Source organism: Tupaia chinensis, unplaced genomic scaffold, assembly GCF_000334495.1.
Source record: "Tupaia chinensis unplaced genomic scaffold, TupChi_1.0 Scaffold149131_1, whole genome shotgun sequence".
Lineage (NCBI taxonomy): Eukaryota > Metazoa > Chordata > Mammalia > Scandentia > Tupaiidae > Tupaia > Tupaia belangeri.
Genome location: NW_006208977.1, coordinates 517850 through 540935, shown reverse-complemented (window position 1 = coordinate 540935; position 23086 = coordinate 517850). Strand labels below are relative to the sequence as shown.

General features: G+C 36.2%; 1 protein-coding gene across 1 annotated transcript in view; it reads right to left on the bottom strand.

Annotated features, from left to right (window-relative positions):
* The window catches only part of TEKT3 (tektin 3), a 52718-nt gene that overhangs the window by 28433 nt on the left and 1199 nt on the right, over positions 1 to 23086 (bottom strand). Inside the window, exons 2-3 of the mRNA XM_006170894.2 lie at positions 12505 to 13112; positions 9301 to 9384 (exon numbers count right to left, since the gene is read on the bottom strand). Of these exons, the coding sequence (XP_006170956.1) occupies positions 9301 to 9384; positions 12505 to 13083 (663 nt within the window). The 5' untranslated portion in view covers positions 13084 to 13112. The remainder of the gene's footprint in view (positions 1 to 9300; positions 9385 to 12504; positions 13113 to 23086) is intronic.

Genomic DNA, 23086 nt, shown 5'->3' with positions numbered 1-23086 from the left:
TGGCACGACCACACGCCCTATACCAAAACCCCCCCCAAAAAAAAAAAAAAAAAAAGAACTAAATTCCCTTCACATGTCACTACCAAAGTTCTCCCTGCCAGGATTTCTTATAGTCTCACAGTAGGTTGTATATCAAGCTTAGTTTTTTGTGTGTTGTTCGATATTTATCCTCCACTATGACTTGGGTGTGTGTGTGCCAGTGTGTCTGTGTGTGGGTGTTTTTGGTGAGGTGAGCTGTTAGCACAGTACATGGAGTCCTGCTTAGAAAACACCACTTAAAACCCCAAATCCTACCCTGTTTCTACACTGTGTGTATACACAATGCAGAGTGCAAATTCCTAGGGCTTTAATTAAGGGGAAAAATTGCATTTAATAAGGGACAAGCAGATGGCATAATGGTTACAACACTGGACTCCCATGTAGTCAACTGCAGTTCAAGTCCCAGACCCAGTGGCTTAAAACTCACAGCAGGCACATGTGCATGAGTGCCCAAGATCCTGAGAGGAGAATGGAGTAGAGACTGTAGTGTGGCCACCTACCATTCTCACTTTTTGTCACTCTAGCAAGCCCATGTGCCCTGTAGCAAAAATCTCTTTAAAAAATTGCAATTAATAAAACTCTTGCTATAAAAAAAATCATACAACATTTTTTATGTGTAGATTTAAACAGTATCTTATGGTGAATGTCAGGAGGTTGAAGGTTGAAGGGCTCATGGGCATATGAAAAGCCTAAGACCTCTGGAAATGTCCCCAAGGCTAACTTATCTGACAATCTGCACTTAGATGTGGAGATGACCTTGAAATTCCACAAGGCATGCAATGTAGAAGAAAGCACTTCTTCACCTTTACACAAGAAGGTTACACACACGCAGAGGCAGAAGGGTGGAAAAGCCTGAGGCTAACAAAACCTATGGCTGCTGGGTCCCATCAGGAAGCAAAGGCCATGGCAAAGCACCTAAGTACTGGGCCCTTAGGATCATAGTAAGTGAGCCAATCCTTCTGAATCCTGACTCCATGAATGACATGGTCATGATGATTTTTCTGAGCTTCTCAAAAAATCAATTCAAACAAGGTCTCATCTGCAGAGTTTCAGATGAAAACATAATGAAGAATTGTGTCCAGCTGTTTGAAGAATCTGAACTAATTTTATTTTAGGAGGTGAAACCTTCGCAAAGCATCCCTTATGAGACTTGGCTTCTTAGGAACTATATACTTAGGACAGCATGGGGTTGGGGAGGTGGAATAGAGACTTCACAGCCTTTTGCTTCTCATTACCTCAAGTAAAGATCCTGTGTTGCCTCACACTCACAGACCTTGGGTGGAATAGTGGTTAAAGACCTTTGCTTCCACTTCAGACAGACCTAGTTCAAATGCTGTTGTTGCCACTTGTTAAGCTACAACCCTTCAGTAGGTTATAAACGAACAGACTTTTTCAGGCTGTTGGGTAGATCATTGATACGGTTAGCAGCTGGAACATGCTCAATAAGCATTAGGTCTTATAATGTAACATGGGCGACTTGCATGACTTCAGAGCTTAATCCTCACATAAAATGTGGGCTCTCATCTTCAGCTGAGCCACATCACAAGCACATTGAGTTTTGAGCACAGATGTGGACAGGTGCTAATTTTTGCCACATACTGAATTGTGGATATAAAATGGTTTCTTGAGGTCTGACTGTGGCACAGTGGTCAATGCAACACTCTGTAGGACAGACCCACATGGAAAGGTTGCTGGTTCAAGTCTGGAGGCCTCTATGAAGAGATGGACCATGGCAATCAAGACTCTATTAGGGGTGCCATCTCTCTTACTCATGAGATAAATAAATTTAAAAAATAGTTTCTTTAATGTTATTGTTAAATCCAGACCTGCTCCCAGCAGGTTGAAGCACTATGAGGAGTCTTCAATAAGCACAAGGAAAATGTATATTATGAAAAACAGATACATAGATTTTAAAAAGTTTTTGCACCAAAATAAATTCAGGGCTGGCTCCATGGCACACAAGTAAACATTGCTTATTGGCACAAAAACAGACATGTGAACCAATGGAATAGAATACAGACCCCAGAAATAAACCCCAAGCTTACAGCCAACTGATTTTTGACACAGGATACCAGTCAATCCATTGGGAAAAGGAAAACCTCTTTAGCAAATGGTGCTGGAAAAACTGGGTATCCATTTGCAGATAGATGAAACTGAATTCCCATCTTTAACCATTAACAAAAAACAACTCAAAATGGATCAAAGATCTGAACCTAAGACCTCAAATTAAAACTGCTGATGGAAAATACTGGGGAAACTCTGGGAGACATTAGGGTAGACAAAGACTTTTTAAATGAGACTCCCAAAGCATGGGCAATAATCCCTAAAATAGACAAGTGGGACTATATCAGATTAAGAAGTTCCTGCACAGCAAAGGACATAGTAATCAGTCTGAATCAACAACCCTCAGAATGGGAGAATATTTTTGTAAACTATGCCTCAGATAAGGGACTGATAACCAGAATACATAGGGAACTCAAGCAGTTTACCCAGAAAAAAAAAGATGATTAACCCAATTAAAATATGGGAAAATAGGGACCAGCAGTTAGCATAATGGCTATGCTGCTGGACTCCCATGTAGTCAATCGCGGTTCGAGTCCTGAACTTGGTGGCTTAAACTCATGCCGGGCACATGTGCGTGCATGCATGCCCAAGATCCTGAGAGGAGAATGGAGGAGAAGGGATTGTGGTGTGGCCATCCCCTCGGTGGGTGATTTCTCGCTTTCTATCTCTCTGTCTCTCTCTGTCTTTCTGGCGAGCACATGTGCCATATAGCAAAAACTTCTAAACACAAAAATGGGAAAATGAGCTGCACAGAAAATCTCTCTAAGGAAGACATACAACCAACCAAAAAGTATATGAAAAAATGCTCAAAATTCCTCATCATAATGGAGATGCAGATTAAAACCACAATGACATACCACCTAACTCCAGTCAGAATGGCGAAGGTCAAAAATACAAAAAGTGTTAAGTGTTGGTGGGGTTCTGGTGAAAGGGGAATTCTCCTACACTGTTGGTGGGAATGTAAATTGGTACACTGTAGAAAACAATATGGAGGTTCCTCAAAGACCTACAAATAGAAATACCATTTGATCCAACAATCCCACTTCTGAGTATCTAACCAAAGGATAGGACAATGCTCAGTTGGAAAAGTGCTTGCACATCAATGTTTATTACAGCATTATTCATGATTGCTTAGACATGAAACAACCCAAATGTTCACAAACAGATGAATGGATTGAAAAAGTGTGGCACATATACTCTATGGAATACTATTCAGCCATAAAAAAGAGTAAGACCCTGGTGTCTCATAGAAAGTGGCAGAATATGAAAGATCTATTGCTGACTGAAGCAAGCCAGGCTATAAAAGAAAGATATTGTATGTATCCACTTAATATATTCCAACTATTGCACTCTATGGTGGAGATTGAAATATTGGAGGGCATAAAGCAGTGAAAATAGTTATAGATGCTGAAGACAGCATGAAAGGGGGTGGAGAAGGGAAGACTATAGAGAAGGATAGCATGAAAACAAATAGAGAGGCATGATATTTGTGGGACACAGAAATGGTTTATTACCTGTTGATGATAACATATGTAGTATTCTCAACTGGACTGGTCTGAGAAGTATTTCATGTTAGGTAAATTCTCTTTACAAGCCAAATGATGTATAGTGATTGAGTGGTTTAAAAAAATAATGAGAATAAAAATAATAATAATAATCTGAAAAAAATGAAAAGCTATTTGATGATGACATGGATAGTAATGTCTTTGTCTTGACTGATATGCATGGTAATGCTGGAAAAAGAAACGTTACACACTGTAAAGATATGTGATTAAATGTAATATTTAAAAAATTAAATTTTTTTAATTTTTAAAAAACTTCAGTGAGGAAAAAGCCTTCAATAAAATAATTAGCAAGGCAAATAAAATGAGAAATACATGTTTAAAGATGTTTAAAATCACTTATAATAAATAAATAGAAGTAAAGCATTACTCAAGAGAAGCCAGACTCCACATGGTTATTGTAGTTCAAAATCTAGCCCAGTCAGCCTGAACACACCATGACTGTACACAAGTACCCAGGACCCAACAGATTGGAGAACTGGAAGAGGGGATTAAGGTGTGACCAGACCCTGTAGAAGGGGTTCATCTCTCTTTCTCTCTTTCTCTCTCTCCCCTCCACCCACCCTCACATGCATAAACATGTGCAATATCATGAAAAAATAAAATAAATAAAACTCATATTGTCATTTCACTTTTCAAAGAACTTTTTGAGGTACTATGGTATGTGCGATTCTATTTATCCATCTTAACTGAGTCCTGGAAGTTTTGGGAAAATGGGCAAACTTCCAACATCTATCAGGTGAAATAGGCTAGTGATCAAACTTAAAATTCTCCCGCAAGTCCAGATGGAATCTCACTAAGGATAAATGCCACCTCTAGGTGTAGACACTCCATTTCTATATATGGTGCTACTTAATTATCAAATTATCATCAAATATTCTTGAATTTTCACTGATCCTTGAGTTTAGTAGGCAGAGTCGTTTTCTTTCATTAAGGATTTGCACTCAGCATTTGCTCAATCGAAGCAAATCCACCAAAGATGACTAGCCAACTGCCCTTTCCAACATGGCTGGGTGTGAGAAGTTTCCAGTCTCACAACCCATTTCAAGGCAGAAACTGAAATGAAGAGGGCAGTTCTCATTACTGGGAGTCAGAGCCCAACCAAATGTTCTCTCCATGCTGGTGCCAGGGTTCAGTTCAATCCTCTGTCAGAGCAGAACCCCTCCTGGGCTGTGATGTCTCTCTCGCAGCAACAGGTCTGACATCTCTAGAGCTCATTACTTGCACACTCACAATAAATCTCTGAGGCTGGAGTGATTCTGCTTTCTGCTTTTACAGCGCAAAAATGGAAAAGTCCTTGTGGGAAGGAAACTGGCTAGCTAGGGCCAGGCCCAGAGCCTCAGTCTGAGCTCTGAGCAGAAGTCCCAGCCTGCATCCCCAAGTGAAGTCAGGGTAGGATGCCTGTGAGATGACTCTGCAGGTTCATTTGGTGTCACAGTCCAAGGAGTTAAATGGCCTGGGTGTGGTAAGAAGATGGTACCCTGAGAAGCCATTCTGTAAGAATCTGTTGAATATCCTTGATTGAATAGTCAATAGAAAGCATGAGAATATATCACAATGAGATCACATTTTTCAAAAATAGGTCCTTAAAAGCTATTTCGTTCTTTTATTTATTTATTTATTTGGCTAATGTACATTAGTTATTCTAAAAAGACTCATTTTTGGTAAAAAGTAAAACATGGTAATATTACTACGTTTGAGCAAGCTACAGAACACACTCATTACTTAATTAGCAACAACCAAGGCACCCTCTCAAATTCATGAGCTATTACTCTAATTGTAATTTCTGCAACTGACATAGAAAATATGGTTCTTGGGACTAGCAGTTAGCATAATGGCTATGTCACTGAACTCCCATATAGCCGAGCGTGGTTCAAGTCCTGAACCTGGTGGCTTAAACTCACACTGGGCACGTGTGCGTGCATGCCCAAGATCCCGAGAGGAGAATGGAGGAGAAGGGATTGCGGTATGCCGATCCCCCCTGAGGAGTAATTTCTTGCTTTCTATCTCTGTCTCTTCTGTCTTTCTGGTGAGCACACGCGCCCTATAGCATTAAACCTCTCCAAAAAAAAGAGAGAGAGGATATGTAGTTATTGTTATTTTTTAAATGTACTGAGATATAACTCACATATCATATAATTCACATATTTAAAGTATACAGTTGAACAGTTTTTAGAAATTAAGTTTTAAAACCATTGCAAGAGTCAATTTTAAAACATTCTCTTTACCTCCCAAAGGAATCACTGACCACTTACCTATCACCCTCAATTTCCTATCTCTCAAGCCTCCTTCCCCTAGACAACCACTAAAACTACTTTCAATTTCTAGAGAATTCTCTCTTCTGGACATTTTGCATGAATTAAATCATACGTTTTCAATGTTCATTCATGTTGTAGAAGGTATCTGCATTTCATTCCTTTTCATACTAAATAACATTCTACTGTATGATTATATTATACTTTATCCATTCATAGACATTTGGGTTCTTTCCACTTCTTGACTTATAAATAATATTGCTATAAACATTCATGTAGAAGTTTTTATTTGGGCTTATGTTTTCTTTTCTCTTAGGTAAATAAATACCTAGGAATGGAGTTACTAGATATAGTAACTATGTTGTACCATTTCCAAAATAGCTGCATCATTTTTACAATCCCATCAGCAGTGTATAGGGATTCTAATTTCTTGACATTCTCACCAACACTTATTTTCTGTATCGTTCATTACAACCATCTTAGAGGGGGTGAAGTCCTATTACATTGGGATTTTGATTTACATTTGCCTACTGATTAATAATGTTGATAATTTTTCATATGCATATTATCCATTTGGATATCCACTTTGGAGAACTCTCTATTCAGATCTTTGCCCATTAAAATTTTTATTTTTTATTTTTTGGAGAGGTTTTCGCTATGGGGCGCGTGCGCTCGCCAGACAGACAGAGAGAGACAGAGAGACAGAAAGCGAGAAATCACCCCCCAGGGGGGATGGTCACGCCGCAATCCCTTCTCCTCCATTCTCCTCTCAGGATCTTGGGCACGCACACACACGCGCCCGGCGTGAGTTTTAAGCCACCAGGCCCTGGACGCGAACTGTGGTCGACTACGTGGGAGTCCAGCGACATAGCCATTACGCTAACTGCTGGTTCCCTAAAATATTTTTTTATTGTAGCAGTTCTTCATATAGTCCAGATACGAATGCCTTCCTTATCAGATACATTATTTTTAAAGATTTTTCTCCCATTCTTTGTGTTGTTGTTATTTTGCTGATAATGTTTTTTAACACACTGGGTTTTTAATTTTGATGGTATCCAGTTTACCTGTTCTTTTTTTTCCCTTCGTTGTGCTTTTGGTGTCATATCTAAGGAACTATTGCCTGTCCCAATGTCATATATCTTTATGCTTACATTTTTTTCTAAGAGGCATACATTTTTAGCTTTTGCTTTGGTCTTTGATCCATTTTGACTTAATTTTTATATGATATGGAGCAGAAATTCAACTTCCTTCTTTTGCACATGGATATCCAATTATCCAAGCACTATTTGTTGAAGAGATTATTCTTTTCCTATTGAATTGTCTCGGCGTCCTTGTTGAACATCAGTTGATCATAAGTGTGAGGGTATATTTCTCAACTTGCAAATTCTATTTCATTGATCAATATGTTTATCTTTATGTCAGTACTACACTGCCTCATATGCTATAACTATGTAGTAAGTTTTTAAATCAGGAAGTGTGAGTTCTCCAAAGTTCTTCTTTTTCAATATTACTCTGACTATTCTTAATCCCTTGCATTTCCAAAGGGCAGATGTGCCTTGAAATAGGTAAATTCCTACCCATTTAAGATTACAAAATGAATGACAGATTATTTTAAGACTTGCGAGATTCATCAGAGGCTGAGAAGAAGAAACAGCAGAGCAAGGACTCATCATTGCAAAACTAACTCACTCAGCACGTCCTATTCCTAATCACTCATGCATGACAGTAGGGATGATGGTTTTTAGAGCATAGATTGTACAGCCTCTGTGTAATGGCCAAAGTTTTCCTGAGTACATTTTTTCAAGCTGATTTCTTTCTGGAGATCAAACAGTAAAGGAATGGGAAGAGCAAAGAAATAAACTTCTTGATGTAATGGTTCACTAATGAAAAATAAGACAATATTAAAAGAGAGTAATGATGACATATGAGGCTGCAACTATCCAGATGACCAGGTTGGTAGCTCATCATACTTTCTTTATTATCAAGGCCCAACCAAAGACAAAGAAGTGAGACCTTGTAAAGCTGGTTTGGGATGGAGAAGATAAATTTACTACAGCGGAAATTCTGTGATTCAGAGAGGGAAACAAGGCAGAGAAGTTAGGTGGGAGCCAGACAATGAAAGGTCTTAGTGGATTTTCTCTTGTATGAATTAGGGAGTTAGAGAAGAGCTCTTAACAGAAGGAAGAAATTGATGACATGTGCAATATCAATGGAAATTTAGGGAAGAGGAAGTGTTTGAGAATTTTACATTAACCAATCAGATAGAAGAGCTGGAAACTGATTAAAAAGGTATAGGAGACAATGGCCACTGGTGAAGCCATAGGGATGAAAGGCCATTATAACCATCAATAGAAAGGGGTAGACAACAGGATATGTAGGCAATGAGGTAGAAGAAAAGTTTACTTACAGGCTTCAGGAATGTGAATCCTCACATAAATAAATAAATACATAATAAGTTACCAAACTAAGACATGTTTGGCAAGCACTTAGGGATATAGAACTAAGACTTTATCGAGGATCTGAGCTGAAGAAAGAGATGGGAAGACCCCAAAGACATGGTGTCTGAATCTTCAGGAATGACAGAGATCTCATGGTAACCAGTCTAGAAAGAAAAGATCAGAGAAATTAGAATTAGATCATATTGAGTTGTTGAAAGGAGGGAGAGAGACTGGTTTGAAAATCAGTACAGATACAACTATAAGCTTCTGAATGACAATCTGGTTATATAACAAAAGTTTCCAAATATATCTACCTTTGATATATAAGTTATATTTTCTGAGATGTAATCAGAAGTATATACAGGTATCAATGATATTTTTGTACACTGAAGTATTATTAAAATAGAAAGGAAAAAAAAGGACTAGGATGGGGAAACAACCTAACTGCACAAGAGAAGATCTGAAAAAAGTAAATTGAACAAACAAAAATGATAATGTTGTAAAACACTGAATAATGAAAATCTATTGATATAGGGGGGAAATCCCATTATAATTTTAAATAAATAAATCACTATTTAAATTCAAAAGACAGTATGATTTTAATCTTGAACACATGCCTATGTGTCATTCAGTGAGTTAGATAGTGTCTATAAATATGATTAATGAAAAGATTGAAATACTCCAAAATTAACAGTGATTTCTGCCTAACAGAGCTTCAAGGTAACTTCTTCCTTTATTCTTTTTCATATCTTTCAAATTTTCTATGAACATACATAACTTTTATAACCAAGAAAAACACACCTTTGCTAAATGCTACAAATATCTGATATGATAACTCTGTACTTATAAGTGGTTTGCATAACATTATTTTTTATTTCTATATATTAAATGTGTTTAAAACTAAGCTTCTTGTTACTGAAACTTAGTTTTATTCATATTTACCGTCAGCAGTTGTGTTTCAACTTCATCATGAACTAGATCTATTCCCATTCTCTTTTCCCGATGAAATAGACATTCTCGGGCTACCTACAGACACATAAATAATAGAAAGCATTACACAACTTGACGACAGTCAGTGACTAACAGTTCTAATAACTTCATTCATATGTAAGCCATAGAAACTTCCAGTACCAACACTGCAAACCATTCTGGTGGAAATCTAGCACAACAAAGACTGTGATAATAAATTTCTGCTGTTGGCTACAAGTTAAAGAGTTAATGCTTGGAAACAGTTTAAGAAAATTTGTAATTTGGAAAGTGAACAAAATGGAGCAGATGACCTCTACCTGATCCTTGCAAATTAGCATCTGAAAACATTACTTAGCATGTGTCTGAGACAAACAGTTCAGTAACAGGAAACATTGCTCTACAGCACATTGGGTTAAGCCCAGTGCACAGCAAGCAGGATTTCTCTAAAGCTGGCTGTGGTTGGAATCCCAGCCCTGGTAGTTTGAAAAGAACACTGCCACATATCTGTGCACATGCCCAGAATCCTGACAGGATGTAAAAATGAAGGAGAAGGGATTGTGACATGATCGTGCCCCAGTGTGGGGTATTGACTCTCTCTGTGGCCAGTACCTACTCTCTCTGGCAATAAAATTTAAAAATTTTAAATATAAGAGATTATTTTTAAAGTACTGGGCATTGTTTTCCTGATTATAAAAAAGAATATGTCTTTATCCACTAATGAGGAAAATGCAGAAAAGTAGGAAATATGATGTAGCCATAATCCCATCAGTTTTGTTTAACAAAATGAAAGCTTTAATGCCTTACAATTTATATTATGCTTTTTTAGGACTCACATTAAATAGCAGATCCAAGTCATGAAATAGTTGTGGAAACAAAGGATTGGGTCCTTGGAAGTCATGTCGTACTTGTCTATGCAAAACTGCGACATGCTTTTTCCGCCAATCAAATGTAGTAATGACCCAAACAGAAAATGGCTTAGATTGCTAACAATAAATTATGTATGAAAAAACATTATGAAGCTGTTAAAATGTTTTTTTCAAAGACTATTACATTAACTTTTTTAAAAGCATAAAACATGATAGTAGTATGCATACTATAATTTGGATACATCATCAATTCTTTGAGAGTGAATATTAAATGTTTTAACAGTATAACTTACATTTACAAAAAGAGGGATTGATGGGCCAAGGGGAACTCTGATTATTTTAATATACATTACTAAATTACTTCCCACGAAATTTCTACCTATCCACAATCCCATGAAATATGGGAAAGTGCCGTTTTCTACACTTTTGCCAACCCCAGATATTTACTATGAGTCTCATTATTGCAAATTTTTAAAGTTTATTTATTCATTTCAGGAGTGAGAAAGATAGACAGAGATACAGCACCCCAACAAGGTCTCGACTCCAAGATACAAATCCAACCCCAGTCAACCTAGACCACGGGCACATGCATGCCTGGTATACTCCAGGACGTCTCCAAACTTAACCTGGCAGTCTTCACACTGGTCAGCCTCACAGAGCATCGAATTTTACTACCGTGCCACCATCTGGTTTTCTATTATTGCAAATTCAACAGGCCAGAGATAATTACCTCATTATTTAATTTGTGTAATACTATAAAGTTTTAATATTTTCCTTATATTAGTTAATCGTCCATATTTTTTCTTTTGAAATTCATCTGCTTATGTGGCTAACCCTAGTTTTATTCAGGACCTTCTGATACTGTGTTGACAGTAAATGTTCCAAACACACAAGAACTTCTGAACAAAAACTGCAGGAAAAAATTCAAATGAGAAACATCTCACTGAAAATAGCCATCACTGAAAAGGATGCTTAAAAGGAAAAACTGAATCTCCTCAGGAAATCAAATAAGAGGGTCAATAGAAATCATTTTAAGGATACTTTCAATTCTTGAAGACAGTGCGGGGTGGAATGGGCTGTAGAATAAACCAAACATCTTCTAAATGAGTCAAAGCTCAGGGAGGGCACAGAACACCTCCTGATTCTACATAATTTACAATAAATTCATTAAAAAAGATATTTCTAGTGGATTATTGACCTTTCTCAGGATTTCTGGGATTTGTGTGTGCTTGTATTTAGGGGAAAGAGGATGAGATACGAAGTGCCAGAGGGCAGGGCTCCCCACCAGGCTCCTCAAACCACTAGACGTCCAGCTCTTTGATTCCCACTCTTCTCCCATAGATGTCATGGTGAAGAACTACTGCAAATGTGTACCACACAGGAAATAAGGGGGCTGGCAGGCGGCATGGTGGTTAAAGGCACCGGATCCCCATATGGCTGACCATGCTTCAGATCCTGGACCTGGTGCCTTGCTCTCTCACTTTCCCTTTCTCTCTCTCTCTCTCTCTCTGTCTCTCTGTCTCTCTGGTCAAATTTAAAAATAATAATAATAATAATGAATGGAATTAAATAATTTTTTAAAAGAAGTGGTATACATCAAAATATGCACATACAACTTCTAAGTTCATTTCTATAAAGTGTACATCTTCGAATATGGAATGCTTTTTTATCAATGGCCGAGGACAGAATGAGCATGGAGGGCCTACTGCAGGGTCAGAGGGTAAGAGATGATTTAAGCCCACTCAGGTCAGAAGACAGCAACCAACTGAAATGCTGCCTCTGTTCCCATGACAACTAACTGGCCTAACCTCAGTCCCATTTCTCAAGTTAATCAAACTTATTCCATCTGCTATGATGGCCTCATTTTATCATTTCAGTGTGCCCTGAAAAAGAATCATAACATATACAAAGGAAGCATTCCATGATATAAACTAAAAATATATAGGTTGTTTGATTTTTGCTTTTTGTTTTTTGTTTTTTAAATACTGTTTACCTTAATCCAGGGACAGTAATGATCAAGGAGCTTATTTAGGAGATGAGATGACATTTTCACCTTAAAACATAATGTGTCTTAAAGGTGTCTCTTTAACCAGCCTCCTTTTCATTGGATTCAGAATTCTTAAAGCAGTTAGTTGTTCTATATAACGTGTGAATATGGCAGTGTTTTTTATAATTATTTAAACTGCTTAGACACATTGATGGGGTTTGATTTCGACAGGTGAAGTGAAATATAATTCAACACATAAATAGCCTCATGAATTCAACCAATAATAAAAATGCAATGCCTTTTAGCACAAGGTCTTGTATCTACCTGAAGAGGTGCTTCAGTCTCCATCAAAGCCCTCTCTAATTTTTGCTTAATATCAGTGAGTGCGTTTGTCTCTCCAATCATTTCATCCAACTCATGAATTATTTCAGACTTCCAAAACCCTATGTCATTGACTCGTTCTCCCAAATTTTTGGTGGAATCTGCCTGGGTTTTTCTTGTTTGTTGATACTTGTCTTGAATCAGGCGGGATGTATCCACTCTCAGTCTCTCTGAGTTATAGCGAGAAGTGTCGGACTCTTGATAGTTGGTTAGATTGGACCTGTACCAATCATCAGGAGTGTATCTGGTGAACAGAGTGGTTCTGTTGGAAACAAAGGGACGCATGGTGCTCTCGGACACCCTCTGAGATCTGGTGCAGTAAGGGTCCAAGGTCGGGAAGTTGGAGAATGTTTTGTAGTATGTGCTTGGTTTCCAAGGAAGGCTCAAGCTATGCGTCAAATTGTAGTGAGGGAATTGGTCCTTATAGCTTGATGTCATGGTGCTGATGGCTGGAAGAAAGTTGGTTGGTGTTGGTCTAGGGTGGGCATAAGTTGCCGTTAAAGTAGAACCTAAAGGCTGCATGATGCCTAAACGCTGTGCATAAACCTCTCCTATTAAGAGAATTAAAAAGAAAAAGAAAAAGTAAAATGGACAGTCACACAAATTCATTTCTGGTGAAACATATCACACAAATAAAAGGCCACATCCAACTTAGTATCAGTTGCACTGCTCCCTAACACATTAGATAGATATTTGTTCTAATTTGTTAGCCAAGTTTACCAGTGATAATATATTCCCAAACTGTTTTATTTATTTATTTAGAATGTATTAATATCACTTTTTTTGCATTGGCCATTTAAATATTTTTAATTACAAAAGTATATTGTTTTGTTGTGACAAATTCAAATTATGAGCCTGAAGTATGCATTTTAGGAGAAAGATGTGAATCAGAGTCCTGTTATTTACTAGTTGAGTCACTGGGCAAATTATTTAATCTCCCTGTGCTTCAGCTGTCTCATCTATAAATAATAGGGAATAATAGCAGCACTTCCTTCTTTGGAGTGTTATGAGCAGTATTAGCAGTAAGGGGTTGCTTGGTAACATATCTCCCCCCCTACCAAGACACCCAAAATAAACCCACAATTTGGGTAACAATGATGCAATGGGTATCCAAGCACAGCTCAAGGCAGGTAGCCTTCCCCTTTCTTGAGGACTTGCCATCTCTGAGCAACTCCAATATAGAAATTTTAGGGCAGTCACAAGACTATAAGGATTAAGATGATCCTAAGTATTTGCAACGCTTAGCACATTGTTGGGCACAAAGTAAGTGCTCAGAAAAAGTTAGCTTTTTACATTACTAATACAGAGGAGTATAAAAAGTAAAAGATAAATATCATTGATACAGTATTCCCTCCTAATCTGTGGGAAAATATACTCCAAGACTGGAGAGGTGATGTCTGAAACTGTAGATAGTACTGAATTTCACATGTACTATTTATTTTTTCCTGTACATACATACCTGTGATAAAGTCTAATTAATAAATTAGGTATAGTGAGAGATTAGCAACAAAAACTAATAAGAATAATTATAACAATAAACTATAATAAAAATTATGTGTGTATAGTCCCTTTCTCTCAAAATCTCTTATCGCACTATGATCACCTATTTCAGGCCATGTTGACCATGGATAACTAAAACTCAGAAAGGGAAACCACACATAAGGGGGGAATTATAGTAGTTGTATCTTTTCAGATTTCTCCTATTCATATGCCAACATATATATTATTTATCTGCTACTAATAGGTATATAAATCTGTATATCATTTGCGTAGATGAACAGAACTTTTGTAACACAAAAGTTGAATTACTATAATCATTATGCATATTGTCCTAGAACATACCTTTTTTTTAAATGTATTTATTTATTTATTTATTTATTTCCATTTGTTCTTATTCTTTTTTAACTTGACCATACAGAGACAGAGAGAAAGCAAGTTGCCAGGTCTGGGACTCAAACCATGGTTGGCCATGTGAGAATTCAGCGCCTTTAACCACCACAGCACCTGCTAGCTCCTAGGACATATATTTTTTTAAACTTAAATATATATTTTGAACCTCTCTCCCTGTTAAAACATGGAGATCCACTCCAGCCTTTTTGTTAGTTCTGAAACTTTTGGTTATTACTGTTCCAGAAAGCATCTACCACAGTCTACGATATAGTTTTCAACATTTAAATATCATTCTGCTTTGGAGTTAAAGTCTACAGACTCATTTACTGAAAAGGAAAAATTAAATAAGATTCAATTCTATGAATTTCTCAAAAAAAAAATCTCCCAGCAGACTTTTTTTTTTTTTTTTTGGAGAGGTTTTTGCTATAGGGCGTGTGCGCTCACCAGACAGACAGAGAGCGAGAAAGCGAGAAATCACCCCCCAGGGGGGGATGGCCACGCCGCAATCTCTTCTCCCCCATTCTCCTCTCAGGATCTTGGGCACGCACACACATGCGCCCGGCATGAGTTTTAAGCCACCAGGTCCGGGACGCGAACCGTGGTCGACTATGTGGGAGTCCAGCAACATAGCCATTACACTAACTGCTGGTCCCTCAGCAGACTATTTAAACAGCTATGTCTTAAGAGGCATTTGGTACCTAAATCCCCCAAACAATCTACTTGTAGAACTGTGTTCAAGTCAAAACCCACTCTGACCATGTGATGAAATAGTTAGCAGTAATGATTCACATGATACCAGCTCCTCGACTTTTTCCTAAGTCTTTCCTCCTGTAGCCTCCCCAAATTGAGAGAACAAGAATGAAAAAGAAAACCTTATCAATCATTTTCAATTCTTCATTTTGGAACTTAAACATTGCTCTTTGAAAAGTCAAATTCAAAGTAACTTCAGGCTTTAGGATCCTGAAGGCTGCCTTTTGACCTGGACCCCATGTCAAACCTAGAAATAATCTGGTTTTCTTCTAGCAAGATGCTTCGTAGAAAGAGACTATTCCTCCTTGGCGTTGCTTAATTTTTAACAAAAACCAATGACTCAGTCCCTTGACCGTGAAATTCCAAGCAAAGAATGCCACACAGGTTTTCCCTATACCTGTTATCTCTGCATCTTGAGACATCTCAACTCATGTTTGTCAAATATTGAACCATAAGTCATCTGCTCTAAGGGGTGATAAATGTGAAGATATAGAAATTCATAAGCCACATGAGACATATGGACTAAAAAAAAAAAGCAATTTATAGAAAGTAGTGATTTTTAAATTAGCTTAGTTATAGCTTAAAATATGGAATATGAAGCCTAAAGCTCAATTGTTTAGAGCTTGCAGTAGAGCTTCTAATGCATACCAATAAGTTTCACATGGAGAAACAATATTTTATAGCCACAACTAAAGTTCTGCCATCTTCTAAGTCACTCAGGAAGACTGAATAAAACACTGAATAGCAATGTTTTCCCAAAGTATTTACTGTCATATATTTTTGGTCATTTCTGGTGAAGAAAACTGAGTGTCATGGCCTAAGAAATACTTGAAAACTCGAAATAGATTTCTGCTTTCAATAATGACAGTCAAAAAAACTATACTTAGCTTCTTACATTTAAAATTTAGAAAGAATATATGAAACAACTGTTTTTAGACATTGAACAACATTGGTCCCAGAACTCTGAATCCTGAGAGAAAAGAAATAAAGTGAGCCCTCTGATTGTCATGGCATTTGCCTGGAGGCAATTACCAGACCATGGAAATAACAGATGGAAATCAAACTGAGCCGCAGGCAGCCTTCATGAGCTGAGAAAGTTATCGGAATTTGGGGAGGCTGATAAAGCCAGAAGGTTGTGAAACAAGATTTTGAAATAGAGTGAGTTCCAAGGAAAACAGCTTCAGAAATCTATGCAGGGATCCCTGTAAGTCATTGCTGAGAAACAGGCTGCACATGTACCAAGGAACATTCCACAAAGAGGCAAGAGGGACGGCAGAGTTATTAGCTGAACACTGTCTAGAGCATGCGGAGGATGAAAATACATTTTGAACTCAGACTAACCAGATTGGAGAGTCATTGATAATCTGCTGAGGCATTCAATGGAGACCCCAAAGGGTAGCACGTTAGACATAAGGCTAAACTATCTCTGGAGTGAAGATACTTAAGACACACTCTCACAAAGCCCGAAAACAGGTCTCAGAAGAGTTCAAATTACTCTACAAAGTAACTCAAGTATCTGACAACATTAAGAAATTCAAATATATAATGTCACAATGTCCAGCATCCAGTCAAAAACTGCCAGACATAACAAGAAACAGGAAAATGTGACCCATAATTAAGAAAAATAAGCCAAGAGAAATGGCAGAGATAATGGAACTAGTAAACTATGTACTAGTCATAAAGATGGAAACAGAATGAAGACAGAAATGGAAGATTAAAAAAAATGAAACTTTAGAAATATAGCATACAATATATATTTATAAAATATATATCTGCCCAATTTACAACATAGGATTAACAGCAGATTATATATTGGAGAAGATTAGAGACCTCAAATATAACCAAACTAAAGCCAGAGTTTGTTTGTTCTTTTAAACTGGAAAAAGTATACAAATAACAAGCACCTAAACAGAATAGCAAGTATTCTAATATTGTGTATTTGAAGTGTCCTAAAAAGAAGGAAGAAAGCAAAAATATCTGAGGAAATAGTGACTGAATATTTTCCAAATTTGATGAAAACTATAAATCCCTAGGACTAAAAAGCTCTATAAACTCCAAGGTGATAAATACATAAACACACAACACTGCCATCACCACCAATGCTAATGCTTACCAAATCAAATTGCTGAAAACTTGTGATTAAAAAAAAAAAAAGAAAGAAAGAAAGAAAACTTGAGACCAGCAGTTGGCATAATGGCTATGTCACTGAACTCCCATGTAGTCGACCGCAGTTCGAGTCCCAGACCAGGTGGCTTAAACTCACACCGGGCACATGTGCATGCGTGCCCAAGATCCCAAAGGGATTGTGGCATGGCCATCCCCCCTGGTGGGTGATTTCTCGCTTTCTATCTCTCTGTCTCTCTCTTTGTCTTTCGGGTGAGTGTATGCGCCCTACAGCAAAAACAAACAAACAAACAAAAAAAAAACCTCTCCAAAAAAAAAAAAGAAAAGAAAAGAAAACTTAAAATCAGAGAAAAAAAAATTAGAAAGGAACAAAGATGAAAGTTATTATCAGAAAGCAGAAAGTCTCAAAGCCAGAAAACAATCAATAAACATCTTTAAAGGACTAGAAGAGTCAGCCTAGAATTCTATATCTAGTGAAAATATGAAGTTGCAATAAAATCTTCCATAAAAACAAAAAAGAATTCATCATCAGCAGACCCGCAATTAAAAAAAAAAATGTTAAAGGAAATTCTTCAGGCAAAAGGAAATTATACCAGATGGAAACTTGGATCTACACAAAGAAATGAAGAATGTCAGAAATGGTAAGAACGTGTGCTAATATAAAACAAAACCAAAACTTTTCTAACTCTCAAATTTCTTTAAAAGATAATTGCTTAAAATAAAAATAATATAAAATTGGGACCAGCAGTTAGCGTAATGGCTATGTCGCTGGACTCCCATGTAGTCAACCGAAGTTTGAGTCCGGACCCGGTGGCATAAACTCACGACGGGCACGTGTGCATGCGTGCCCAAGATCCCGAGAGGAGAATGGAGAAGGGATAATGGTGTGGTCATCCCCCCTGGGGGTTGATTTCCCGCTTTCTATCTCTCTGTCGCGCTCTGCTTGCTACGGTGAGCGCACGCACCCTCTAGCAAAAACTTCTCCCCAAAAAAAGTGAAAAAAAAATATATATAAAATTTGGTAAAGTTTATAAAATACTATTATATGTTAACAATAGCATAAATGATGGGAAGGTTTGGATGGAAATATACTGTTACAGATGTTATACATGAAATGAACTATTATTGAGGCATATACTGTGATTAATTAAAAAATGCATATTACAAAATTTAGAGTAGCAATTCTCAAAATGTGATTTAAAATGGTCATGCCTAAGACCGTTTCTGGTATGAAGAGATCAAGACTATTTTCATGGTAAATACGCAGATGCTATTTGCCTTTCTTACTCTCATTCTCTCCCAAATTTCCAATGAAGTGTTCCAGAAGTGACATGAAATGTGATGTCACACAGACCAAATGGAGAGGATGCATGAACCCAGTTACCAAGTTAGAAATTAAAGAACTTCACCAAAAATGTTTAAGGAATAACCACTTGTTTCACTTACATATTTTTATTGCAGAAAATTATTTTAATAAAGATGTCATTTATGTTAATATCTAACAGATTATTACTTATAAAAATTGATATTTTTAATATTCTAATCTCTAATATAATAAATAACTACAAAAATAATCCACTAAGTGAAAGGTATACGAGGGTCTCAATATTTTTTAAGAATGTAAAAGGGTTCTGAGAATAAAAAGTTTTCGAACTGCTGACCTGGAGCACTCTCTTAGGGGATAAATAAATAAATAAATAAATAAATAAATAAAATATATGTATGTATGTGTGTACTTGTGTGTATGCATGTGTGTATTTCTATATTTTTCTTATATACAGAAATATGAATTTCTAGCTAATAAGCCAATACTGAAAAATATGGTCTACAAGAAATGTATATAATTAAGCCAAGAGAAAAAGACAAAAAATAGCAAAATGATAAATCTGAACCCAATTATACTGATGATTACATTTACAATAAATGGTCTAAACAATCCAATTAAAAGGCATAAATTGTTAGAATTATTTTTAAAAGGCAATATTGAACTCTATGCTGTAACAAGAATATCCCATTTTAATATAAAATAGACATAAATTAAAACATAACATAAAAATATAAATAAGTTAAAAATAAAAGTACATACCATGTTAACACTATGCAAAAGCACACTGACGTGGTTATATTATATCAAACCAAATAGACATCCAAACAAGAAATAGTAACAATGATAGAGAAATAGGATAAAGGGATCAGTCAGAGACATAACAATCTCAAATGTCTATATAATTATTAACATAACTAAAATACATAAAGCAAAAACTGACATAACTAAAATGAGAAACAGATATATCCATAATTACAATTGGATATGTCAACACTCTTTTATCAGTAATTCACAGAACAAGTAGACAGAAAATTGGTTCATTCATAGAATAGTTGAATAACATTATAAATATCTAGACATCTAGAGAACACTCTACCCAAAAGAGTAGATTACACACTAGTCCCAATTTCACAGAAAACATTCACCAATGTAGACCATATTATGAACCATAAGATAAGATTCAATAAACTTAAAATATTGAAATAATACAACATATGTTCTCTAAGCATATTAAAATCAAATTAGTAGTCCATAATAGATATTTGGAAAACACTCAAATAGTAGGAAATTAAGCAACACACTTCTAAATAACTCATCAGTTAGTAGAGAAATCACATGGGAACTTTAAAAATCTTTTTAACTGAATGAGAGTAAAATTACAATATGTCAAAATTTGTGAAATGCAGTTGAAATAGCAAGTACAGGGAAGTTTACAGTGTTAAGTGCTTATATTAGAAAATAAGAAAGAGGTAAATCAGTGAACTATATTTTCATCTTTAAATGGTAGGGAAAATGCCAAGCAAACCCAAAATAGAAGAAGAAAATAATGAGAGAAAATTTACTTAGAGAGAAAATGAAAAATAGGGGACCAGCAGATGACATAGTGGTTACGTTGCAGGACTTCCAGGTAGTTGACTACAGTTCGAGTCCCAGACCCTGCAGCTTGAAATTCACACCGGGCACATGTGCATGTGTGTCCATGATCCCCAGAGGAGCATGGAGTAAAAGGGATTATGGCATGACCATCCACCTTGGAGGAGTGATGTCTTGCTTTTTGTCTGTGTCTCTCTGGCAAGTGCATGCACTCTACAGCAAAAATTTCTCTCTCTAAAAAAATTAAAAATAGGGACCAGCAGATGGTGTAATTGTTAACATCACTAGACTCCCATGTATTCAACAGCAGTTTGAGTCCCAGACCTGGTGGCTTAAACCTCACACTGGGTGCATGTGTACGTGTGCCCAAGATCCCAAGAGGAGAATGGAGGAGATGGAATTACGGCATTGCCATCCCCGCTGAGGGGGGTGATTTCTCACTGTCTCTCTCAGTTTCTCTGGTGAGTGCATGTGCCCTATAGCAAAAATCTCTCAAAATAAATAAATAAATAAATAAAAATAAAAAGAAGAAAAAGAACAAATAGCAAAAAATTAGTAAAACCTTATCAATAAAGCTGATAAATTACTTGTGAGACTTTCCAAAATGGAAAGTGAAAAAATAAATTGTTAGTATCAGAAATGAAAGGGGGAATATTACTATAGATCCTGTAAACATTAGAAAGTTAATAAAGCAAAATTACTAGCTATATTTTAAAATGTAAAAACCTATAGATCATTTCCTATAGGAAACACAAGAACAGTATGCCAAGAAATTTGACAACGTAGATGACTCAGACAAAAAATTTAACGCAAATAACCAAAACTGACTAAAGAAGACCTAGATAACCCAAGTAGCCCTATCATAAACAAAGAAAGTAAATCTATATTTTAAGATCTTTCCTCAAAGAAAACTGCAGACCCAGATGGGTTTACTGGTGAATTCCACCAAATTTTTAAGGAAAAAAAACTAATACCTCAGTCTTTAAAAGCTTATGGCTTATTTTGGTGATGCACCGTTTACATGTTTAAATTATTATCTAAATTCTAACTCAAGTCCTTCCTTAGAGGACTGTGAAGCAAACAGTAAGATTATTAACCAATGCTATAAATATTTCATAATTAGTAAACTGAACAACTGATTTGGAAAAATGACTGAAAATAATAGAAAAAAATCTATCCTCTAAATTATGGATGTTTTTATTATACTTTTAGTCATGACAAAAAAGCATGATAAGAAATAAGACATGTGCTAAAAAGATAAACCCAGAGTTCATTTCATGTGTAGTCAATAGTTATTTACACATTGAAAATGTTGTAATTGTCTTCCATAAATACCAACATGCTAAATATATAATCAATCGCACAGAGATTGTACGAGTAGGTTAAATATTCCTAATTTAAAACTTCTAAATCCAAACTATTTCAACATCCAAAACTTTTCGCACTGTGACATGATGTCACAGTGAAAAGTTTCATATCCGACCTCACAGGATGGGCCACAGTCAAAATACTGCAATAGAAAAAGAACGTATAAAATTACCTTCAGACTATGTGTGTAAAGTGAAATATAAATTAATTTCATGTGTAGGCTGGGATCTCATTTTTAAGATATCTCACGTCTATGCAAATATTCAAAAACAAACAAGAAAGCTGAAATCTGAAACATCGCTAGACTCAAGCACTTTGGATAAGGGAAACTGAATCTGCACAGGCAAGCCCCATTTTATAACCTAAGAAGAGGGCTCAAGTGGGATAAACATGTTTTATTAGTTCTTTTAGGCAAGACTGTAAGATCATAAACATTTTAAAGCATAAAAACCTACAGGTCATTTCCTTCAGGAGACACAAGTACAGAAAAGTCACATGACTTGCCCCACACCCTGCTTCAGATGAGAGCAAGCACAGGCCTGAAAGGTTCATGTACAACACTCATTAGTTCTTTCCATTGTATCCACTTAACTACTCATGATTTCAAATTGGAGCACAAATAAAACACTGCCTGGCGATGTTAATAAATATCAGAAATAGAGGAAATTATATCAGATTTCAAGGTGTAATTTTTCTATGTTAATAATACATGAAAAGTTGAATGCGCTCTCAAAAAAAAAAACAAGTTTGGTAAATTCTCTTCATTGGTGGTATATAAATATCTACACACTGGCGAGCTAAGCAGCATTATCTAGAAAAATCAGAACAGCACATTCCCTGTGACTGTGCAGTTCGACACTTTAATATACACCTAGAGAAACTCAAATATGTATGTAAGTAGAATGAACAAGAATATCTTTCTAGCATTTTTCTTAAAGAGAGCAACATAAAAGTGCTTGACAGGAAGACACATAATTTGTCACAAATTTGTACAAGAATTATCACACAGCAGTTAAAATGAATGACCTAAAGCATTGCAGTGTAATATCATTATGTAAATATAAAATGAACACTGCATTGTTTATGTAAATTTAATGCAAAATTAATGTAATTAATGTAAAATTTCCCACCATCGATTACCAAGTTAAATAAGTAGTAAAATAGAAAAATACGCTAAATATAAGTAAATACTGAATTCTGGTAGGTGAGTACCAGTAGTGAAGGAGAGGGGAATGGGATTTCCAAGGAGGAGAAGATATCAATTGCAGCTCTAATAGTTTTTTGGTTTTGTTGTTGTTTAGTTTTTCCCTTAGGTTAGGATAGAAAACATGGATGCTGTGTGAAGTAGTTCATTTAAAATATTTATATATATATATATATATAATATTTATATATATATATAATAAATTAAAGATATATATACACACACACACACACACACACACACACACACACACACAGAGGGAGAGGGGG